Source organism: Erythrolamprus reginae, chromosome 11 (assembly GCF_031021105.1).
Source record: "Erythrolamprus reginae isolate rEryReg1 chromosome 11, rEryReg1.hap1, whole genome shotgun sequence".
NCBI classification, from domain to species: domain Eukaryota; kingdom Metazoa; phylum Chordata; class Lepidosauria; order Squamata; family Dipsadidae; genus Erythrolamprus; species Erythrolamprus reginae.
In genome coordinates this window covers 31,387,007-31,412,360 of record NC_091960.1, presented here as the reverse complement: position 1 = coordinate 31,412,360, position 25,354 = coordinate 31,387,007, and the positions used below count along the sequence as shown (strand labels likewise).

The window sequence follows — 25,354 nt, the reverse complement described above, 5'->3', positions numbered from 1 at the left end:
GCAAAAACCAGTTGGCCGGATGCTACATGTGCACCAGAGCTGATTTATTTATCTATCTATCTATCTATCTATCTATCTATCTATCTATCTATCTATCTATCTATCTATCTGATGTGTATGCCACCCTTCTCCGCAGACTCGGGGCGACTCACAGCAATAATAATACAATGTAAACAAATCTAATATTTAAGTTAATTTAAAAAACCCCAATTTAAGAAACCAATCATACATACTGACATACCATGCATAAATTTTATAAGCCTAGGGGGAGGGAAAGTCTCAATTCCCCCATGCCTGATGACAGAGGTGGGTTTTAAGGAGCTTACGAAAGGCTAAGAGGGTTGGGGCAACTCTGATATCTGGGGGGAGTTGGTTCCAAAGGGTTGGGGCCGCCACAGAGAAGGCTCTTCCCCTGGGTCCCGCCAAATGCCGTTGTTTAGTTGACGGGACCCGGAGAAGGCCAACTCTGTGGGACCTAACTGGTCGCTGGGATTCTAGGGCAATGGCATGTGTACCAGCAGATATGGCTCAGCGTGCCACTTGTGGCACCTGTGCCATAAGTTCGCCATCACGGCTCTAGGGTGTTGGCTACTCCCGCCAACTTGGTGTCATCTGCAAATTTGATTAGTTCCTCCTCTATTCCCTTGTCTAGGTCATGAATGAAAACGTTGAAGAGCACTGGGACCAGGACCGAATCCTGTGGTACCCCGCTGCCTACCTCCTTCCATGTGGACTTGGAGCCATTGAGGACAACTCGTTGGGTGCGGTTGGTCAGCCAACTGTTTATCCATCTACATGTGTTGTCATCTATCCCATTTTTCTCCTAATTTGTGGAATAGTAGATTGTGATCGACTTTATCAAAAGCTTTACTGAAGTCCAAGTATATTAGGTCTAGGTATTACGTTGGTCTATTGTCATGTTGTTCAATTATTTTCTGTTAGCCCCCCCCCCCCCCCCCGGAAGAAGTAAACATTTCACGCCACCCCCAACTCTCCGCCGGGACGATTGTTTGCAATATTGAGCATGTTTTCGCTGAAAAAACTCAGATGGCTTAAAAGTATGATTGGAGTGTAATGGGTTTAAGTGATGCCTTAATTTATTTGGCTTCTTGCTGTCCGCTGCCAACATTTTTAGACACAGTAAACATAGCAGTCTTTCCTCATTTCCCACCATCTCCAGTCCCCTTACCATCTTACCGTCATTTGGCGGGCCCCAGGGGAAGAGCCTTCTCTGTGGCGGCCCCGACTCTCTGGAACCAGATCCCCCCAGAGATTAGAACTGCCCCCACCCTCCTTGCCTTTCGTAAACTCTTCAAAACCAACCTTTGTCGTCAGGCATGGGGGAACTGAGATATCTCCCCCGGGCATATACAATTTATGTATGGTATGTTTGTACGTATGTCTGCTTAATAATGGGGTTTTTAAAATATTTTAAATTTTAAATTATTAGATTTGCGATGAACTGTTTTATTGTGCTGTGAGCCGCCCTGAGTCTACGGAGAGGGGCGGCATACAAATCTAATAAATAATAATAATAATAATAATAATAATAATAATAATAATAATAATCTTTGTTAATCTTTTCTGCACTCTTTCTGGAGTCTCAACATCCTTTCTATATCGTGGCAGCCAAGACTGAACACAGCATTCCAAGTGAGGCCTTACCAAGGCATTATCAAGTGGTATTAACAGATCGCCCACCCATGCTCAGACCAGACCGAAGCCTAGAATTAGGCTCTACCTAAAGGACATGACTAAGTATTCTGAGCAGAGACAGGTTACAAGCGGTGTGCCACAAGGGTCTGTTCTGGGTCCTATTCTTTTTAATATGTTTGTGAGTGACATAGGGGAAGGTTTGGTAGGGAAGGTTTGCCTATTTGCCGATGACTCTAAAGTGTGCAATAGGGTTGATATTCCTGGAGGCGTCTGTAATATGGTAAATGATTTAGTTTTACTAGATAAATGGTCAAAGCAATGGAAACTGCAGTTTAATGTTTCCAAATGTAAAATAATGCACTTGGGGAAAAGGAATCCTCAATCTGAGTATTGCATTGGCAGTTCTGTGTTAGCAAAAACTTCAGAAGAGAAGGATTTAGGGGTAGTGATTTCTGACAGTCTCGAAATGGGTGAGCAGTGTGGTCGGGCAGTAGGAAAAGCAAGTAGGATGCTTGGCTGCATAGCTAGAGGTATAACAAGCAGGAAGAGGGAGATTGTGATTCCCTTATATAGAGCGCTGGTGAGACCACATTTGGAGTACTGTGTTCAGTTCTGGAGACCTCACCTACAAAAAGATATTGACAAAATTGAACGGGTCCAAAGACGAGCTACAAGAATGGTGGAAGGTCTTGAGCATAAAACGTATCAGGAAAGACTTCATGAACTCAATCTGTATAGTCTGGAGGACAGAAGGTAAAGGGGGGACATGATCGAAACATGTTAAAGGGTTAAATAAGGTTCAGGAGGGAAGTGTTTTTAATAGGAAAGTGAACAGAAGAACAAGGGGACACAATCTGAAGTTAGTTGGGGGAAAGATCAAAAGCAACGTGAGAAAATATGATTTTACTGAAAGAGTAGTAGATGCTTGGAACAAACTTCCATCAGACGTGGTTGGTAAATCCACAGTAACTGAATTTAAACATGCCTGGGATAAACATAGATCCATCCTAAGATAAAATACAGGAAATAGTATAAGGGCAGACTAGATGGACCATGAGGTCTTTTTCTGCCGTCAGTCTTCTATGTTTCTAAGCAGTATTCAGCACTCATTTCTCTGGAGCAGCCCCAGCAAACTTTAATGTAGTCAGTGTATCTTCTGAATGGCCTTTCTATCGGACAAAGCAGACTTAGCAATCCGATAACCTTTCCCAAGAAGAAGAGAAGGGGAGCAACAGTTTGCCACGATGTGGGAGGGAGAGATTTATCGCCTGCCAATGTTTAGATGACATTGCTTTCGAATGCATTTAGTTTCTAAGGCAACTTGGAAGGCTGGCTCATCCAACAGGAAGATCTGGGCTCTTGCTCACTTGGAGATCACTCATTTTGAAGCTCCTGTCTGCAGCTCTGCAAACCCCTTGATGCATATGGTAAGAGGAACGGATGGGAGAGCAATAAAGAACATCCTCCAAAATGGAATGTCAAACACCGAGAGAAGAAAACAGGCAGGCAACGTCAAAACAGGGCGAAGATAACATATAGTCCATGGTCTGAGGACCAGGTCTGTCCGTCTGTCCGTCTGTCCATCCATCCATCCATCCATCCATCCATCCATCCATCCATCCATCCATCCATCCATCTATCTATCTATCTTCTATCACCTTTTAAGTATTTTTTCAATCGTAATTAATTGGATCAATTGCATTACTATGTATTGTATATTTGCTGTGAGTCGCCCCAAGTCCACAGCGGGGCGGGATACAAATCCAATAAATAAATAAATAAATAAATAATCTATCTATCTATCTATCTATCTATCTATCTATCTATCTATCTATCTATCTATCTATCTACCTACCTACCTACCTTCTATCACCTTTTAAGTATTTTTTCAATCGTAATTAATTGGATCAATTGCATTACTATGTATTCTATATTTGATGTGAGTCGCCCCAAGTCCACAGAGGGGCAGGATACAAATCCAATTAATAAATAAATAAATAATCTATCTATCTATCTATCTATCTATCTATCTATCTATCTATCTATCTATCTACCTATCTACCTATCTACCTACCTACCTACCTACCTTCTATCACCTTTTAAGTATTTTTTCAATCGTAATTAATTGGATCAATTGCATTACTATGTATTCTATATTTGATGCGAGTCGCCCCAAGTCCACAGAGGGGCAGGATACAAATCCAATTAATAAATAAACAACAAATCTATCTATCTATCTATCTATCTATCTATCTATCTATCTATCTATCTATCTATCCGATTTGTATGCCGCCCAACTCCCAAAGGACCATTTGCCACGGACAACTTGCCCTAACCAACTCACCCTGGCCCAATTGCCACATCCAACTTGCCACAGCCCCTGGCATTATATTGAATTATTTTTACATGTGGGAGATTCTTTGGGACCTAAGTGTTGATTTGAAAAGCCCAAGATCAATATAATGAAATAAAAGAAAATAATTTTGAAAGAATCAGGGGAAAAAGCACCTTTCTATAACAGTTGAGAGTGGTGGATAGTTGTTAATTGTTCGTAGATGATGAAAGACAGCTTGAACTAGTGGCTAAAGCGTTAGGTTAGAAACTAGGAAACTGAGTTCAAGTCCCACTTTAGTCATTCTTTTTCAGTCTAACCCACCCCACAGGGTTGTTGCTGTAGAAAAAACAGGAGGAGGGAGGAATATGTATTATGTCTTGAGTCATTTATAAAAATAATAAAAGCAGGACACAAAATAAATCTAAAAATAAATTGTTTGTAGGTCTAAACAAAGGAGCCAAACGTTTCTCCCTGCTCTTATTATTTGAATTTATACTGAAAAATCAAAACTGGACAAAATGTTACCATCCCAAACTAGCCAACTTGTGAAACAATTCTTTACTTTAAGCACATATGTTGACTTATCTTTTCAAGACATTTCATATTTGGTGTCAGCCCATCTCTATAGATGTCTGGTTTGGTTCTGCAGCCCAACAAGACCGACACAGACTTCAGAGGAGAATCAGAACTGCAGAAAAAAAAATTGCTGCCAATCTGCCTTCCATCGGGGACCCGTATACTGCACGAGTCAAAAAAAGGGCGGTGAAAATATTTACTGACCCCTGGCATCCTGGACACAAATTGTTTCCACTCCTACCCTCAAAACGTCGCTACAGAGCACTGCACACCAAGACAACTAGACACAAGAACAGTGTTTCCCGAAGGCCATCACTCTACTAAACAAATAAAACTGTCAAACTTTTTACTAAGTCTGCACTTCTATTTCAACTAATTTTTTCTCATCATTCCTATCATTCTTTTCACTTTCCATTTAGGACTGTATGACTGTAACTTGTTGCTTGTATCCTAAGATTTTTATTAATAGTGATTGTTTCTTCATTGCTTATTTGACCCCAATGACAATCATTAAGTGTTGTGCCACATGATTCTTGACAAATGCATCTTTTTTCTTTTAGGTACACTGAGAGCATCTGCACCAAGACAAATTCCTTGCGTGTCCCATCACACTTGGCCAATAAAGAATTCTATTCTATTCTATTCTATTCTATTGTAGTCTATTCTATTCTATTCTATCTTTACAAAAGAAGACATAAAGACAGAGATACAGTGCATTTCAATTTCAACAATTATTTAGGGGGGGGGGGGATAGCAGGAAGGACTATTCTGGCCCAGAGTGGCCCATTAGACACATGGGATTTGCAACAGGAATGTGTTCAGTGCTCTATCAAAAATTGGCAGTAATGAGGGGGTCTGTTATTCCTCCAAGGATTGCATGCCTCATTAATTGCTTTCAGGAAGTCCTTGAAGAATTCCTTGTTCTTAAACAAGTGCGTAGATCAATGATGGCGAACCTATGGCACGGGTGCCCCACACGGAGCCATATTTGCTGGCACATGAGCCGTTGCCCTAGCTCAGCTCCAACTTGCATGTATGTGCTGGCCAGCTGATTTTGACTTCCACAGAGGTCTGGTCTGGGAGGGCAGTTTTGGCTGCCAGAGAGCCTCCAGGAGGATGGGGGAGGGTGTTTTTACCCTCCTGCAGCTCCAGGGAAGCCTTTGGAGGCTGGGGAGAGTGAAACATGAACCTACTGGGCCCATCAGAAGTTGGAAAACAGGCCCTCTCCTGGCATTGAATTTATTATTATAAATTATTTCACAACTTTCCGACCAGGAAAGTCAGTGGGGAAGCCAGATTCACAGAACAATTGTGTTACCAACTTAACAAATTGCAGTGATTCACTTAACAACCTCAGCAAGAAAGGTCATAAAATGATTTATTGCTGGATTTGCTTAACAATCACTACAAATAAGATCAATATAAGATCTTCAGAGAGGGGCGGCATACAAATCTAATAAATAATAATAATAATAATAATAATAATAATAATAATAATAATAATAATAATAATTCAGCACAACTCTTAATGACTGCATCACTAATTAATGGGAGGTATTTACACACACACACAGGTAACATTTATGGGTAAATGTATCAACCAGAAGATATGATGAAGCAACACCAAAAATATAGCTAATAAATAAATAAATATAATAAAATCAGAACAAAAATAGAATAATGAATGGCTGAGTGACATTTGTAGGAACAAAAAGTATATCCATAAAATGTTAATATAAAACTAGCTCAGTTGTTCAACACATTATTAAATCTATCCATATCGACCACCTATCGCTCCATCATCTCCGTTTTAATACAATGTTATTTCGATTGCAATGATATGTATATAATAGCTACCTAATGTTCTATGATACGATAGGCTTAGAGTATTAAATGTAAATAAGAGAAAAGGAAAAAAGGATATTAAAAAAAGGATTATCCTATCAGTATTAATTACAGTTTCAAACGTTGACTCTTCGAACTCTCTTCTGGGAAGGAGAGGACTTAAATATCTGCTCTGAAGATTTGAACGGTATGGATGAGGCTTACCTGTATATCGACACATTTTCAATGGGTTCATTTGTTAGGCTGTCACTGAGAACAATCCCTCTGGGTGATACTTTCAGAGTCACTTTTCGGAGTTTTTTCCCACTGGCTTTCGCCTTGGAAGAGAGAAAAGACCTGCATTTAGATGTTGCCAGGAAGATAAATCAATTCAAAATTTTACAGCCAGACCCCTCAATCCAAGAAAGACATGTAAGCGTTGATTCTAAGCGGTTTCCTTTATTGTTCTTTGCCTACAACAGACAGAAGTGTTGCCAAACCAAAGTCCTTGCATCATTAAAGAAATATTCAGAGAACCCCTAAAAATGTTTCCTCCCTATAAATTCTCATGACTGCCAAGGACTTTAGGAAGGACCAAACTTACACCCTTCATCTTTATTTGACAGGGAACAAGGCTGGACGAAGCTTCTTTTATGCAAGCAAGCTTTAAACTCCTCCTATGATCTATCACCATTTTACTAAAGTCTGATCCCCTAAATTTGCAACTATTTTATGAATAACGTTCTATTTCAGGGATGTCAAACTCAAGGCCCAGGGCCTGTGGGGTGCTTAGATCCAGGCCATGGGGCTGGCTTGGAAACAGCCAAGGCCCAAAGTGCCTCTGCCAGCAAAAACAGAAATTGGGGGGCCGTGCAGTTTCCCCACGCCTCGTTTTGACCATGACAGCCTCTTGCCAGTGAAAATGGGACATGATGGGCCAGATGTGCCCCTCTTGGGCTCTATTTTGACTGGCAGAGGGCTATCAAAGCAAACTAAAAACAAAACGAAAGGAGAAATCTTTCCTCTTTTGCATTTAAGCATCCAAGAAGGGGCAGGAAAGGAGAGAGGGAAAAAAGGAAAGGCAAAGAAGGGAAGATGGGGAGAGAGCAAGGAAGGAAGAATAAGGAAAGAGGGGAAGGAAGGAGAAAGGAGAGGGAGGGAGGGAGGGAGGTTAAAATGAAAGTGAGGTTAGAGTAATTATTAATGAAATAATAATAATAATAATAATAACAACAACAACAATAACAATAACAATAATAATAATTTATTGGATTTGTATGCCGCCCCTCTCCGCAGACTTGGGGCGGCTAACAACAATAATAAACACAACATATATAATCCAATAATAAAAACAACTAAAAACCCCTATTATAAAACCAAAAATACACACAAACATACCATGCATAACTTGTAATGGCCTAGGGGGAAGGAATATCTCAACTCCCCCATGCCTGGCGGTATAAATGAGTCTTGAGTAGTTTACGAAAGACAAGGAGGGTGGGGGCAATATGCTGGCTCTGTTAAGAAGCGCTATTGCTAACATGTTGTAAGCCGCCCTGAGTCTAAGGAGAAGGGCGGCATAAAAATTGAATAAACAAACAAACAAACAAATAAACAAACAAACAAATTAATAAATAAATAATCTCCGGGGGGAGTTGGTTCCAGAGAGCCGGGGCCGCCACAGAGAAGGCTCTTCCCCTGGGGCCCGCCAGATGGCATTGTTTAGTCGACGGGACCTGGAAAAGACCAACTCTGTGTGACCTAACTGGTCGCTGGGATTCGTGCGGCAGAAGGCGGTCTCGTAGATACCCTGGTCCGGTGCCATGAAGGGCTTTATAGGACTGGAAACTGATCGGCAACCAATGCAGACTGCAGAGTGTTGGAGTAACATGGGCATATTTGGGAAAGCCCATGATTGCTCTCGCAGCTGCATTCTGCACGATCTGAAGTTTCCGAACACTCTTCAAAGGTAGCCCCATGTAGAGAGCGTTACAGTAGTCGAACCTCGAGGTGATGAGGGCATGAGTGACTGTGAGCAGTGACTCCCGGTCCAAATAGGGCCGCAACTGTTGCACCAGGCGAACCTGGGAAAACGCCCCCTCACCACAGCTGAAAGATGTTTCTCTAATGTGAGCTGTGGATTGAGGAGGATGCCCAAGTTGTGGACCCTCTCTGAGGGGGTCAATAATTCCCCCCCCCCAGGGTGATGGACGGACAGATTGAATTGTCCTTGGGAGGCAAAGCCCACAGCCACTCCGTCTTATCCGGGTTGAGTTTGAGTCTGTTGACACCCATCCAGACCCTAACAGCCTCCAGGCACCGGCACATCACTTCCACTGCTTCGTTGACTGGACAAGGGGTGGAGATGTAAACCTGGGTATCATCAGCATGCTGATGATACCTCACCCCATGCCCTTGGATGATCTCACCCAGCGGTTTCATGTAGATATTAAATAGCAGGGGGGAGAGGACCGACCCCTGAGGCACCCCACAGGGGCTCGACCTCGGGCTCGACCTCTGACCCCCCACTAACCCGGACTGCGACCGACCGGAGAATGTTCTGTTCTGTTATGTTCTGTTCGGGAATGCTGCGAAACGAAACCTCTCCTATGTCTTACTTTTGGGGGTGACTTATTTTTGGGGAAATAGGGTATCAACAAGATCTGACAAAATGTTGCAGCATGAAAGACTTGATGTTATTCTGACATTCCACTGCATTCCTCTCTCATTTCTTTGCATCGCTTTCTTTGGTTGTGTTCCCGTTGCATCCTTAATAACTCAAGCAAAAATCTACAAACACACTTCTAGTACATGCTAAGCTTGATTAGTTTAAAAAAAAAAAATCCCAGTTAGATCTGCGGGTGGCTTAGTGAGTTACGTAATCCAGCTCGTTCAATTACATCACACCGTGTTGCACACATTTCTTAGTAGGCTATCCATTATGTTGTGCTGGCCTACTCTATAGGATGGTAACAGTGCAAATAATTGTTGCAGAAAGCGCAAAACTCTTCCAATCACAATGTGTCTTTTTCTGACCTCAACAATTCTGTAAGTCATTAAAACAAAACTCTAACTCAATAAAGAAAGTAGATAACATAAATTAAAATCAGGACTGTGAGCAATCACTGGTTTAATTGACAACTGAAATTTTGGTGAATTAAAAGGTCTCCCAACAATTAATCAAGAAAGCTAAGAGTTGATTTGTTCCTACCTGATTTTAGTTGTTATACAACAATTAAGAGGCAGTGAAAGGAAACCTCCCCCCCCAAAAAAATGCCCTCAACATCCAGCAAACGTGGTCACTTTCATTTCTTATATAGCAATATGGCCCCCAAAAAGCATCGTTTTGCTAGGAAGAAACTTATTTAAATTTAGAATGGATTATAATGGATTTCTAAATCTATATTAAAATGTCCTGTGAAAAATTGATTAAGCTTCACTTTTTTGAAACAATAACGGAACAAATGAAAAATGTCACTGAACTTTTTTTTAAATTGACAAATACTTTTCTTCTCAAGGTGAATACGGTGTGACTAGCATGGCAATTTGCATTTCAGTGAAAACTCAATTTAGGGATCGTTCGGAAAAAAGGGAGGGATGATAACTAAGAACGCTCAGTTAAATCTGACAGATGCAGTGGAATTGTCCATTATCGGGAGGGATGGGCAAACATTTTGTCCATTCCAACTGGACTGGCTAAATGGGGAAATATCAAGGATTGTATGTATACGTGCTGTGCAGGTGGGGGGTTCCACTTAGCGGCTACTACCAGTAAACTATCTGGGATGGTTGCGGGTGCACGCATGCCTATCGGCGCGAGATTTCACTTCTGCGCATCTCACACGAGGACGCTTATGCACATGAGATTTCACCACTATTTTCAGCAGTGCCACAGGCTGATAGTGTCCATGCCAAGCCACATTGTCAGTAATTGCTGCAAAAGGGGCCCAAACAAAGTACTCAGTACATATGCATGTTTTTACTTTTTCAGAGGTCCGATATTGTTCTATGTACTATTATTATTATTATTATTATTATTATTATTATTATTATTATTATTATGTCAGTACAACACAGCAAAACAGCAAACGAGATCACTATGCTGGATTTCATATTTCATCACCAGTTGGGCGCTTCCCAAGCACCTAGGACTGCGTGATGTAGTGGCGAATTATGTTTGCCGATCCCAGTAAAGCAGCCTTTTGCAATTGACAGATGGAGATTTTGTCAATTCCGATGGTTTTCAAATGTCCGCTGAGATCCTTTGGCACTGCGCCCAGCGTGCCAAGTACCACTGGGACCACTTTCACGGGCTTATGCCAGAGTTGTTGCAGCTCGATTTTTAGATCTTCGTATTTCACTAATTTCTCTAGCTGCTTCTCCTCAATTCTGCTGTCTCCTGGGATTGCGATGTCGATGATCCATACTTTCTTTTTCTCCACGATCACAATGTCTGGTGTGTTATGCTTCAGAATTCGGTCAGTCTGAAGTCGGAAGTCCCACAGTAGTTTTGCTTGCTGATTTTCGACCACTTTTTCGGGCTTATGATCCCACCAGTTCTTTGGTAAATGGTAGTTCCGGCACAAGTTCCAGTGGATCATCTGTGCCACAGCATCATGTCTATGCTTGTAGTCAGTCTGTGCGATCTTTTTGCAGCAGCTGAGTATGTGGTCGATTGTTTCATCTGTTTCTTTACAGAGTCTGCACTTTGGATTGTCTGTTGATTTTTAAATTCTGGCTTTGGCAGCATTAGTTCTAACGGCCTGTTCTTGGGCCACCAATATTAATCCTTCTGTCTCCTTTTTGAGTGTTCCACTTGTAAGCCATGACCAGGTCTTTTCCTTATCCACTTTGCCTTCAATCTTCTCCAAGAACTGACCATGCAATGCTTTGTTCCGCCAACTGTCCATACGGCATTGAGTTACAGTTTTTCTGTACTGGTCCTTAGTTTGCTTCACCTTGAGAAGCTTCCTATTGTTGACCTCCATCAACACTGGCTCTTTGCTCCCCTTCACATAGTCAGCTAGTGCATGCTTCTCTTCTTCCACTTATTATTATTATTATTATTATTATTGTTGTTGTTGTTGTTGTTGTTGTTGTTGTTGTTATTATTATTTAGATTTTTATGCCGCCCCTCTCCATAGAGTATCCCTGTTTTATTGATCGCATGTAATATTCTAATTTTCTGAGATGGGGGATTTGCAGTGTTCATGAGCTGTACCCCATAATCATCACAATTATGACAACTCACGGCTTGAACTGTCTTGCCTTGCATGTAATGAGTCTCTCTCCTATATTACATTTCACCTTTTAAGTTGCATTACGGAAATAAATGAACGTTTGCACGATATTCTAATTTTTCGAGTTTCACCTGTACAGTGGTGCCTCTACTTAAGAACTTAATTCGTTTCGTGACCAGGTTCTTAAGTAGAAAAGTTCTTAAGTAGTAGCAATCTTTCCCATAGGAATCAATGGAAAAGCAAATAATGTGTGCAAACCCATTAGGAAAGAAATAAAAGTTGGAATTTGGGTGGGAGGAGGAGGAGGTGGAAGAAGAGGAGGAGGACAGTCACTGTCGAAGGAAGAAGGTGAGGTGAATTAAAAAAAATCCAAAACTTTAAAGCTTAAATAAAAAAAGAGCGACTCTGAGGCAGCAAGGAGGAGCACGCGCCTCCCATACACCCGGCGCGAGGCTGCCTCCCATACATTGCGCCAGAGAGAGAAACCCGGGGGAATGGCAGGAAACTGGCCGGGCCTTCATGCTGCTCTCAAATTTCCTGGGAAATTTTTCCAGGCTCGGGTTCTTAAGTAGAAAATGGTTCTTAAGAAGAGGCAAAAAAATCTTGAACACCCGGTTCTTATCTAGAAAAGTTCTTAAGTAGAGGCGTTCTTAGGTAGAGGTACCACTGTACTCTCCTTTTTCGACCTTCTGACAAGCGAAGCGGGCGCCAGACTCACTTAACAATCGGTTTAGTAATTTACCAACGACAGTGATCCACTCACCAACTGTGGCAAGTAAAACCAAGGCTCACTTCACAACTGCCTCACTTAGAAAAACAAATTTTAAGCTCGATTTTGGGTCGTAAGTCAAGGACTACTTTTATGGGCACACGTACCTACAAAGCCAGGGGTTATTGCTGGGCATTGATTGCCGAAATAGCCAATATTGGGCGTCTCAGGTTAATCAAAATAAATTAGGAAATAAATTCTTCGTGCATGGGCAGGGTAATCCAATAACAGGCAGACATGTAAAAAATTTATGAAGTCCATAAAGGGCAAAGAAGCAACGATGGAGTGGTGGTAGGGGAAAAAGCCTTTTAAAGCCGGTGATAAAAAAAGTTAATTAGTTTTAAATTATAGATCTTAAGCAGCCTGAAAACCCCCTCGCCGCTCATGTTTTCGGGGCAACCTCTCGCATCCAGCCAGTGTTAAATATGGAGAGCTGTAGAAATAACAATATTTTATTCTTCTTGGCCTGTTTGCAACAATGGGCCACCAACCTGGATTGCTTAAGGCAATGATGGTGAACCTTTTTTTCCTTGGGTGCTGAAAGAGCATGCACGTGCACTATCACACATGTGTGAGTGCCCACACTAGTAATTCAATGCCTGGGGAGGGCGAAAACAGCTTCTCCCGCCTCCTGGAGGCCCTCTGGAGGCTGGAAATGGCCTGTTTCCTGTTGTGGTTAGCTCTGGCCCAGCTCCTGCCCCAAGGACTGTGGATGTGGGGGAGACATCCACATGCTGCAGGCCTGTTTTGCCCCCGGTGGAATCTGATGATGAAGGCTCCTCTGACCAAGAAGACATGAGTGACAGGGAGGAGGAGAGTGTGGCAGACAGCTCAGAAGGAGATCAATTATCTAGCTCCTCCTTGAATTCAGAACAAGAGTTAATGATACAGCCACGCATGATGCATAGGCAGCAACAACTGAGAGATTATTATCAAAGAAAATGAGGCCACCTGTGGTTGGGTGGGGCTGTGGTCATTAGTGAGGCTGCTGTAAAGAGCAGCCTGTGGGTTTGGCCATTGTGGAGGATTATCTGATCGTTGTGTTTCGTGACTGCTTTACTGACTTTGACCTTTGAAACTAAACCAGAGCAAAGTGTGTTTCACTTTGTGAAAGAAGAAGGACTGTGAATTGCCTCACAGCTGCAAGCTAAGTATCACAGAACTGATAAGGGACTTGTACAAATTACCAGTTTGTTTGGACACAAACGTGTGTGTGTCTGAAATTTGTACCTCTGCATTTTTGGGAGGATTCTACCAGAGAGCTCGATAGAACATTTCCCAACTTCTGGTGGGCCCAGTAGGCTCGTGTTTGGCCATCCCCAGGCTCCAAAGGCTTCCCTGGAACAGGGGGAGGGTAAAAATAGCCTCCCCCATTCCCCCAGAGGTTCTTTGGAAGCCAAAAACACCCTTCCAAAGCCTCTGGGAGAGGCAAAAATCAGCTGGCTGGCACACACATGCACGTTGGAGCTGAGCTAGGGCAATGGCTCCCGTGCCAGCAGATATGGCTCCGCGTGCCACCTGTGTCATGACCTTTAAAGCCCTACATGGCAATGGACCAGATTACCTCTGGAACCGCCTGCTACCGCACGAATCCCAGCGACCGATAAGGTCCCACAGAGTTGGCCTTCTCCGGGTCCTGTCGACTAAACAATGTCGTTTGGCGGGCCCCAGGGGAAGAGCCTTCTCTGTGGCGGCCCCGGCCCTCTGGAACTAACTCCCCCCGGAGATTAGAACTGCCCCCACCCTCCCTGTCTTTCGTAAACTACTCAAGACTCATTTATACCGCCAGGCATGGGGGAATTGAGATAGCTCTTCCCCCTAGGCCATTACAAGTTATGCATGGTATGTCTGTGTGTATGGCTTTACTGAAGGCAAATCATGTCAGACTAATCTCATTGATTTCTTTGACTATGTCACAAAGGTGTTGGATGAAGGTGGTGCCGTGGATATTGCCTACCTGGACTTCAGCAAAGCCTTTGATACGGTTCCACATAAAGAGCTGATAGATAAATTAGTGAAGATTGGACTTAATCCCTGGATAGTTCAGTGGATTTCAAGCTGGCTGAAGCATAGACATCAGAGAGTTATTGTTAATGGCGAGTATTCTGAACAGAGTCAGGTTACAAGCGGTGTGCCACAAGGATCTGTTCTGGGTCCTATTCTTTTTAATATATTTGTGAGTGACATAGGGGAAGGTTTGGTAGGGAAGGTTTGCCTATTTGCCGATGACTCTAAAGTGTGCAATAGGGTTGATATTCCTGGAGGCGTCTGTAATATGGTAAATGATTTAGCTTTACTAGATAAATGGTCTAAGCCAGGGGTCCCCAACCACCGGGCCGCGGACCAGTACCGGGCCGCGGGGCATGTTGTACCGGTCCGTGGAGTCAGCAGCTGCCGGCCCTCATGCCGCCACCCCCTCCCTCCAGCGCTTCGCCTCCCGCCGGGCAAGAGGCCTCGGGAGGCAGGTTCTGCCGTCCACAGGACGATGGATGGGACAGAGGGGCGGGAAGGACCGAGAGGCTCAAGCCTCTTTTGGCTTCTGCCGTGGGGCGCTTTTGCGTTTTTGGCTGGGGGGAGGCAGGAGGGCCAGCCTGACCCCCTCTCTCCAGCGCTTAGCTCCCGCTGGGCAGGAGGGCTTGGGAGGCAGGTTCTGCCGGCCACAGGACGATGGCGGGAAAGAGGGGCGGGGAGGACCAGCACCCCCATGCTTAATCCCGCCCCCAACCACGCCCCTTTCCACCCCCACTGGGCCATAGAAAAATTGTCTTGCTGAAACTGGTCCCTGGTGGAAAAAACGTTGGGGACCACTGGTCTAAGCAATGGAAACTGCAGTTTAATGTTTCCAAATGTAAAATAATGCACTTGGGGAAAAGGAATCCTCAATCTGAGTATTGTATTGGCAGTTCAGTGTTGGCAAATACTTCAAAAGAAAAGGATTTAGGGGTAGTGATTTCTGACAGTCTCAAAATGGGTGAACAGTGCAGTCAGGCGGTAGGGAAAGCAAGTAGGATGCTTGGCTGCATAGCTAGAGGTATAACAAGCAGGAAGAGGGAGATTATGATCCCACTATATAGAATGCTGGTGAGACCACATTTGGAATACTGTGTTCAGTTCTGGAGACCTCACCTACAAAAAGATATTGACAAAATTGAACGGGTCCAAAGACGGGCTACAAAAATGGTGGAAGGTCTTAAGCATAAAACGTATCAGGAAAGACTTCATGAACTCAATCTGTATAGTCTGGCGGACAGAAGGAAAAGGGGGGACATGATCGAAACATTTAAATATATTAAAGGGTTAAATAAGGTCCAGGAGGGAAGTGTTTTTAATAGGAAAGTGAACACAAGAACAAGGGGACACAATCTGAAGTTAGTTGGGGGAAAGATCAAAAGCAACATGAGAAAATATTATTTTACTGAAAGAGTAGTAGATCCTTGGAACAAACTTCCAGCAGATGTGGTAGATAAATCCACAGTAACTGAATTTAAACATGCCTGGGATAAACATAGATCCATCCTAAGATAAAATACAGAAAATAGTATAAGGGCAGACTAGATGGACCATGAGGTCTTTTTCTGCCGTCAGACTTCTATGTTTCTATGTTTCTATGTTTGGTTTTATAATAGGGGTTTTTAGTTGTTTTTTATTATTGGATTGTACATGTTGTGTTTATTATTGTTGTTAGCCGCCCTGAGTCTGCGGAGAGGGGCGGCATACAAATCCAATAAATTATTATTAATTATTATTATTATTCGCCATCACTGGCTTAAGGGAAGCGTTTTCTAAATCTTGGCAACTTTTAAGAGGGGTAGACTTTTAACTCCAAGAATTCTCCAGCCAGCACAGCATAGCTGGCTGGGGAATTTTAGGAGTTGAAATCCACCCGTCTTAAAAGTTGCCACGGTTGGAGAAAATGTGCTGGCTTAGGGACGTTTACGGAGGATGTGGATGCCAACTGGATTTTTGGTCCCTCACCGTTGCCACGATCCTTTTGACCGCAGTTGCGGATAATTCTTCTCCTTTGGGCTGCTCAACCAACGTCATGCCCAGGTATTTCAGGTTGAAGAGCATTCCCTCCAGTAAGGTCTCTCGGGTGTCCGTCCAGTTCTCTGGGAGTTCTAGAAAACCAAAAGAACTTTTGTTATTGTTCTGTTCCAGTGAGGAAGGTCCCCCCCCACACAAGAAACACCATATTTTTCAGAGTAATACGACGCACCTTTTTGCTCCCCAAAACAGGGTGAAAATTTGGGTGCGTCTTATACACCAAATGCAGCCCCACTCAGCCACTCCCACCCTTTGGCCTCTGCATTGGAAGGATTTACAGTGGTACCTCTACCTAAGAACGCCTCTACTTATGAACTTTTCTAGATAAGAACCGGGTGTTCAAGATTTTTCTGCCTCTTCTCAAGAACCATTTTCCACTTACAAACCTGAGCCTCCAAAACTGTAACCGGAATAGGCAGAGAGAAGCCTACGTGGGGCCTCTCTGGGAATCTTCTAGGAGGAAACAGGTCCGGAAAAGGTGGGGAGAAGCCTCTGTGGGGCCTCTCTAGGAATCTCCTGGGAGGAAACAGGTCCGGAAAAGGCGGGGACTAGCCTCCGTGGGGCCTCTCTAGGAATCTCCTGGGAGGAAACAGGTCCGGGAAAGGCAGGGAGAAACCTCTGTGGGGCCTCTCTAGGAATCTCCTGGGAGGAAACAGGTCCGGAAAAGGCAGGGAGAAACCTCTGTGGGGACTCTCTAGGAATCTCCTAGGAGGAAACAGGTCCGGAAAAGGCAGGGAGAAACTTCCGTGGGGACTCTCTAGGAATCTCCTAGGAGGAAACAGGGCCAGAAAAAGTGGGGAGTAGCATCTGTGGGGACTCTCTAGGAATCTCCTAGGAGGAAACAGGGCCAGAAAAGGCGGGGAGTAGCCTCCGTGGGGCCTCTCTAGGAATCTCCTGGGAGGAAACAGGTCCGGAAAAGGCAGGGAGAAACCTCCGTGGGGCCTCTCTAGGAATCTCCTAGGAGGAAACAGGGCCAGAAAAAGTGGGGAGTAGCCTCCGTGGGGACTCTCTAGGAATCTCCTGGGAGGAAACAAGGCCTCCACCCTCCCTGTGGTTTCCCCAATCACACACATTATTTGCTTTTACATTGACTCCTATGGGAATAATTGCTTCTTCTTACAAACTTTTCTACTTAAGAACCTGGTCATGGAATGAATTAAGTTCGTAAGTAGAGGTACCACTGTACCTCCTTGCAGCAAATAGGCCAGAGCCTGATTAGCATAAGCAATTGAGTATCAGCTTCCAACAGGCAGCTGATTCACAAACAGGCAAGCCACCTGCTAGAATTGAAAGTGAAACTAGCTGCAAGGAGTCCAATTGCTTCCAGGTGGACTGCTGGCAATATTGGACTGCTGAAACTGCAAAGAGGTAAGTCAATAACTATAAATGTCTCTTGAACGTCTCTAGAATAACTATAAATGTCTCTAAAATGTCTAGAATTAGACTTATTTTTCAAAGACTGCTTTATTATTGTTTTAGACAACAAAACGAAGAAGCTTTTTAAAATAAATGATCTGAAGAGGCCCATGGTATTGTATTTTCTTTTAATAGCAGAGAATAACTATACTTCCAGAAAGCCGTATCAAATTTGAAGATCTGTAAAAGTATGATCTGAAACATAGAAACATAGAAGACTGACGGCAGAAAAAGACCTCATGGTCCATCTAGTCTGCCCTTATACTATTTCCTGTGTTTTATCTTAGCATGGATATATGTTTATCCCAGGCATGTTTAAATTCAGTTACTGTGGATTTATCTACCACCTCTGCTGGAAGTTTGTTCCAAGGATCTACTACTCTTTCAGTGAAATAATATTTCCTCACATTGCTTTTGATCTTTCCCCCAACTAACCTCAGATTGTGTCCCCTTGTTCTTGTGTTCACTTTCCTATTAAAAACACTTCCCTCCTGAACCTTATTTAACCCTTTAACATATTTAAATGTTTCGATCGTCTCCCCCCTTTCCCTTCTGTCCTCCAGACTCTACAGATTGAGTTCATGAAGTCTTTCCTGATACGTTTTATGCTTAAGACCTTCCACCATTCTTGTAGCCCCTCTCTGGACCCGTTCAATTTTGTCAATATCTTTTTGTAGGTGAGGTCTCCAGAACTGAACACAGTATTCCAAATGTAACAGTGTCCCTTTTAGTATTAAGATAAGGGAACAGAGTTAAACCCTGACTTAGTCATGTTTGGGGTAGATCTATTTAAATAATTGGGAGGAGTTCGTGTGACTAGATTTAAGAAAACTTTCTGGCATTAATATATTGCCATCGTGTACGTTTCTCCAATTCTTGGCTATTTCTCTGGGTCAGACATACATGCACAGAATTACACAGCAAACAGTGTAGGCAGAGGCCTTTTTTCCTTTGTTTTCCTTCCCCAAAACTAAGGTGCATCTTATACCCTGAAAAATACGGTAGGTACACACACACATGGATTTGACAGGATTTAAGTAGATACCGGTAATTCTAATAGTTTAATGACTGCATCTCAAATGATCCATCTGTTAAACTACTGAAGTTTGCAGATGATACAACAGTGATCGGACTCATTCGAGACAAAGATGAATCCGCATACAGACGGGAAGTTGAACAACTATCCTTGTGGTGTGACCAGAACAATTTAGAACTGAACACACTCAAAACCGTAGAAATGGTGGTAGAATATAGGAGAAACCCTTCCACTCTTCCACCTCTCACAATACTAGGCAACACAGTATCAACAGTAGAGACCTTCAAATTTCTAGGTTCTATCATATCTCAAGACCTAAAATGGTCACCTAACATCAAAAACATCATCAAAAAAGCACAACAAAGAATGTTCTTTCTGCGCCAGCTCAGGAAGCTCAAACTGCCCAAGGAGCTGCTGATACAGTTCTACAGAGGAATCATTGAGTCTGTCATCTGCACCTCTATCACTGTCTGGTTTGGTGCTGCAACCCAACAGGACCAACACAGACTTCAGAGGAGAATCAGAACTGCAGAAAAAACAATTGCTGCCAACCTGCCTTCCATTGAGGACCTGTATACAGCACGAGTCAAAAAGAGGGCGGGGAAAATATTTACTGACCCCTCACATCCTGGACACAAATTGTTTCAACTCCTACCCTCAAAACGTCGCTACAGAGCACTGCACACCAAGACAACTAGACACAAGAACAGTTTTTTTCCAAACGCCATCACTCTCCTAAACAAATAATTCTCTCAACACTGTCAGACTTTCTACTAAATCCACATTTCTATTCTACTAGTTTTTCTCATCATTCCTTTCACCCATTTCCTCCCATGTTGACTGTATGACTGTAACTTGTTGCTTATATCCTAAGATTTTTATTAATATTGCTTCTTCATTGCTTATTTGACCCCTATGACAATCATTAAGTGTCGTACCACATGATTCTTGACAAATGTATATTTTATTTTATGTACGCTGAGAGCATATGCACCAAGACAAATTCCTTTTGTGTCCAATCACACTTGGCCAATATAATTCTATTCTATTCTATTCTATTTAGTAATAAGGAAGTTTAAATGTTTTAAAAGGCGTCAGCAAAGCAAGAAACAAGTCCGTTCATCTCAGCTGTTCAGTAGAGTCTCAAGCAATAAATCAAACTCCCCAAATATTTCTTTTTTGATCATAAATCTCTCAATTAACATGACTCACTCTGAGTTGGCAGGAAACCCAGAAACAAAGATTCCATTTCTGAATTTGTAATTAAACATAGTCCAAGAGCAAGATCCGATCAGACATCTAGCACATTCGAAAGGTGACTTCTGCACTGACTTGTCCCAAGGCTCACCTTTAAATAGTAAAATGGTGGGCCCCAATGTTCTAAAGATCTATTCACACAGAGACCTCCTCCTGCTCAGCCACTCGTGCCTTCTGACACTTCTGCGTAGTCTGGCATCAAGAAGAGACTCCTTCTCTTGAGTCGCTCATGGGCACCTCTGGAGGTGCAACAAGCCCTGGTTGGCTTTTAGCCTCTGACCCCACATCCTCTCCAACCTCCTCTCTATCAGATTCAGGTGCCAGGTACACTGGCCTAGGATACAAACCCACACCCGTGTCTCAATCTTCGGAATCTGCGCAGGATGCAGACGGGCCACAACAGTTATTATCAAGAATGCCTGGAATGATTTTTGGGAAGAATGGAAATGTGGTACAGGGGCTTGTGTTTCGCCCTCCCCAGGCTGCAAAGGCTTCCTTGGAGCCGGAGAAGGGTAAAAACGTCCTCCCCCATCCTCCCAGAGGCTCTCTAGAAGCCAAAAACGCCCTCCCAGAGCCTCTGTGTAAGCCAAAAATCAGCTGGCCAGCACACATGTACATTGGAGCTGAGCTAGGGCAACGGCTCATGTGTCAGCAAATATGGCTCTGTGTGGGACACCCATGCCATAGGTTCGCCATCACTGGTATAAGATCTTCTGTTGAAGCAAAGGGTTGGACAAGGAACCTTCCAAGGTCCCTTTATTATTGGATTGTTCTTTGTCAAGTGGACCAGGTGAAATTGAAGCCTTATTTGAAAAGAAACCATCACAATACAATAAAAATGAAGATGATTGTGGGTGAGAAAACAGAGAGCGATAGAAAAAAATGTGCAAGATGATTGAAGGTGATGAAACAGAGCTCTCTGTTTTATCACCTTCAATCGTCTTCATTTTTATTTCAACACGTTTTTTCCTATCATATCTGTTGTTTTTGTGATGGTTTCTTTCTACTTCATGCCTGAAGTGGCACGCAGAGCCATGTCTCCTGTCATGTGTGCCGTTGCCCATTTGTCTTCCAGATTTCTGGCGCACATGTGCGTGTAATAATCAGCTGGCCTTTGTGCATGCGGCAGTGCCGGAAACTGGACGAGTTGGTCTTCCATTGTCCGGCATGAGCATGGACGAGTTGGTCTTCCATTGTCCGGCATGAGCATGGACGAGTTGGTCTTCCATTGTCCGGCATGAGCATGGACGAGTTGGTCTTCCATTGTCCGGCATGTGCATGGACGAGTTGGTCTTCCATTGTCCGGCATGAGCATGGACGAGTTGGGCTTCCATTGTCTGGCATGTGCATGGACAAGTTTGTCTTCCATTGTCCGGCATGTGCATGGACGAGTTGGTCTTCCATTGTCCGGCATGAGCATGGACGAGTTGGTCTTCCATTGTCCGGCATGAGCATGGACGAGTTGGTCTTCCATTGTCCGGCATGAGCATGGAAGACATCATGCACCTGCCGGAAACCAGAAGTGCATTTTCCAACATGCATTTGCCCCCCTGGGCAGCTCTTCTTCTGGGTCGCGTCCCAGATGAGAGTGTCCACAACTGACCCGTTGTGCTTTGTTCGTTTGATCCGTTGTTGTGCTTTGGATATCCTGGACTTCAGCCCCATCCAGGGCACTGGGAAAGCTAACCAAGCACATTGTAAAAGATTAATAGACCATATATGTAACAAGGTTTAATCCTAGTTGCTGAAGATAGACACTGGGGCTTAAGTCCAGCATATTCAAAGCAAAACAAGTTAGAGAAAGCTACCATGGCCTAAAAGCAATTATAGACATGATCAATGTTGTGAGAGTATTTATGTGCCAAAATTGAAAGATTGTGAAGTACTTTAATGGAGGAAGATTTGGAGGAGATGACAGAACTAGTAGAAGTAGCAAAATTAACTTGTTTGCTTAAAGAAAGAACAACGACTAAATTTATTTTCTCTCACAAGTATAGTGATACCTCGTCTTACAAACGCCTTGTCATACAAACTTTTCGAGATACAAACCTGGGGTTTAAGATTTTTTTGCCTCTTCTTACAAACTATTTTCACCTTACAAACCCACCGCCGCTGCTGGGATGCCTCGCCTCTGGACTTCCATTGCCAGCAAAGCACCCGTTTTTGCGCTGCTGGGATTCCCCTGAGGCTCCCCTCCATGGGAAACCCCACCTCCGGACTTCTGTTGCCAGCGAAGTGCTTGTTTTTCCAATGCTGGGATTCCCCTGCTGGGATTCTCCTGCAACATCGCAAAAACACAGAAGTCCGAAGGTGGGGTTTCCTATGGAGGGGAACCTCAGGGGAATCCCAACAGTGCAAAAACGGGCACTTCGACTGGCAAAAGGGATGAATTTTGGGCTTGCACGCATTAATCGCTTTTCCATTGATTCCTATGGGAAACATTGTTTCGTCTTACAAACTTTTCACCTTAAGAACCTCGTCCCGGAACCAATTAAGTTTGTAAGACAAGGTATCACTGTACAACGTACACCGGTGTGGAAGAAAACTGCTCTGAATCCAGGAAGGCTAGATAAAGTCTTGCCCATGGCAGGTCCCTTATCCCAGGAATGTGCCCACAACGGGCTACACAATATCCCTGACCAAAAACACATTCTAAATCAGAGGTCTTCAAACTTGGCAATTTTAAGACTTGTGGATTTCAATTCCCAGAATTCCCCAGCCAGCTGGCTGGAGAATTCTGGGAGTTGAAATCCACAAGTCTTAAAGTTGCCAAGTTTGGGGACCCCTGTGAATCTAAAAATGTTGGCAGGAGAGAGATTACAAATTAGTCTCTAGCAAAGGACTGGAATAAAAACCGGTGCCAATTATTACCTTCTATGCTGCTGTCAAGAACACCTGCAGAGATGCATCAGTGAAGTTGCCAGCAGTTTTAAGTTCAAATGAATTTATCTTTTAGCACCAATTTGAAAGGGGGAAGAGACCGAGAGGGATATTTTTACCTGTCTGAAAACCCTGCAAACAGATATTCTACTTGCAAGCTTTCCATAGCAAGCCAAGGAGATATAAGAGATATTTCCATAAATAGATTTTTTTAAAAATTGTAATCACAGATTGATATAAATAAAGTCTGCATTGGTTGCCGATCAGTTTCCGGTCACAATTCAAAGTGTTGGTTATGACCTATAAAGCCCTTCATGGCACCGGACCAGAATATCTCCGGGACCGCCTCCTGCCGCACGAATCCCAGCGACCGGTTAGGTCCCACAGAGTTGGCCTTCTCCGGGTCCCGTCAACTAAACAATGTCGTCTGGCGGGACCCAGGAGAAGAGCCTTCTCTGTGGCGGCCCCGACCCTCTGGAACCAGCTCCCCCCAGATATCAGAGTTGCCCCCACCCTCCTTGCCTTTCGCAAGCTCCTTAAAAAAACCCACCTCTGTTGTCAGGCATGGGGGAATTGAAAAAATTTTCTCCCTTCCCCCTAGGCTTATAGAATTTATACATGGTATTTTTGTTGGTATGATTGGTCTCTTAAATTGGGGTTTTTTAGATTACTTTTTAATATTAGATTTGTTACATTGTTTTTTATTGTTGTTAGCCGCCCCGAGTCTTCAGAGAGGGGCGGCATACAAATCTAAATAAACTAAACTAAAGTAGCAAAATAGGTAAAGTTTTAAAAAATTGAGCAGTATCAAACCAAACGGTCAAGAAAAGGTTGAGATAATTAAGAGGAGCAGCGCCCGTTTTTGCACTGCTGGGATTCCCCTGTGGCTCCCCTCCATGGGAAACCCCACCTCTGGACTTCCGCGTTTTTGCGATGCTGCAGGGGAATCCCAGCAGGGCAAAAACGGGCGCTTCGCTGTCAATGGAAGGTCCCGGAGGTGGGGTTTCCCATCGAGGGGAGCCTTCGCCTGGCAACGGAAGTCCGGAGGCGGGGCATCCCAGTGGCGGCGGGGGCGGGTTCGTAAGGTGAAAATAGTTTGGAAGAAGAGGCAAAAAAATCTTAAACTCCGGGTTCGTATCTCGAAAAGTCCGTATGACGAGGGGTTCGTAAGACGAGGTATCACTGTACATCTAGAATTTATAGAATTAATATAATTATATAATTAATCTGCCCCTCTATAACTGTCTGGTTTGGTGCTGCAACCCAACAGGACCGACACAGACTTCAGAGGAGAATAGGCGTTGATTGCTTACCTGAACGCCTCTTCTCGTACGGTGAGCGGGTACAGCAGTCACATGGGTTGCTCACGTCCAATCCGATGGAACTGAGCCTAGTATTAAAAAAGCTTGCCGGATCCGCCCCTTCCCCAGAATTCGCGAATCCATAGACTAGGCTCAGTTGTGAAGCTCTGTAGTGTTCAACTCTCATTGTTAGAGGAAGAAAGGTATAGAAAGGTAAAAGAAGACACATACAAGGGCGGGAAGTGACTGCTGTACCCGCTCACCGTACGAGAAGAGGCGTTCAGGTAAGCAATCAACGCCTATTCTCCGTACTGAAGGAGCGGGTCCAGCAGTCACATGGGACATACCCAATAGATGGTCCCTAGGGTGGGATTAGATTGCTATCGTGTGAGATAACGGATTGGAGTACCCTTCTGCCGAAGGCAGCGTCCGCTGAAGCGTAAGAATCAATCTTGTAGTGCCTGATGAAGGAATTTGGCGAGGCCCAAGTGGCTGCTTTGCAGACCTCCTCCAACGGGGCTTGAGTCGCCCAAGCGGCCGAGGTGGCCGCGCTCCTGGTGGAATGCGCTGTGATGTTCCTTGGAACGGAGAGGGAGGCCGACTCATAGGCCTTAGATATAGTCCCTCTGATCCAACGGCCCAGTACTGTTGAAGACACTTTGGTCCCCATGACTCTGGGATGATAGGCTACAAAAAGAGCTTCTGACCTTCGGAAGGGTCCTGTGCGTTGGATATATATTCTCAGCGCTCTGATGAGATCCAGGGTGTGCCATCTAATTGCCAAGGGATGGTCTCGTTGGAGGCAGAAGGAAGGTAGGACAATATCCTGAGATCTGTGGAACATGGAACTGACCTTGGGTAAGAAGGTGGGGTCCAGTCGCAAAACTACCTTGTCCTGATGGAATTGACAAAGGTCCTGCCTGATTGAGAGGGCAGCCAGCTCCGAAATGCGTCGGGCAGAGGTAATAGCCACCAGGAAAGCTACCTTAAAAGATAGGTACCTGAGGGATGCCGATTTTA

At 43.9% G+C, this 25,354-nt stretch overlaps 1 protein-coding gene across 1 annotated transcript in view; it reads right to left on the bottom strand.

Moving 5' to 3' along the window:
* The window catches only part of LDLRAP1 (low density lipoprotein receptor adaptor protein 1), a 113,140-nt gene that overhangs the window by 41,532 nt on the left and 46,254 nt on the right, over positions 1-25,354 (bottom strand). The window contains exons 2-3 of the mRNA XM_070764093.1: positions 16,376-16,518; positions 6,617-6,729 (exon numbers count right to left, since the gene is read on the bottom strand). Coding sequence (XP_070620194.1) covers positions 6,617-6,729; positions 16,376-16,518 — 256 coding nt within the window. The remainder of the gene's footprint in view (positions 1-6,616; positions 6,730-16,375; positions 16,519-25,354) is intronic.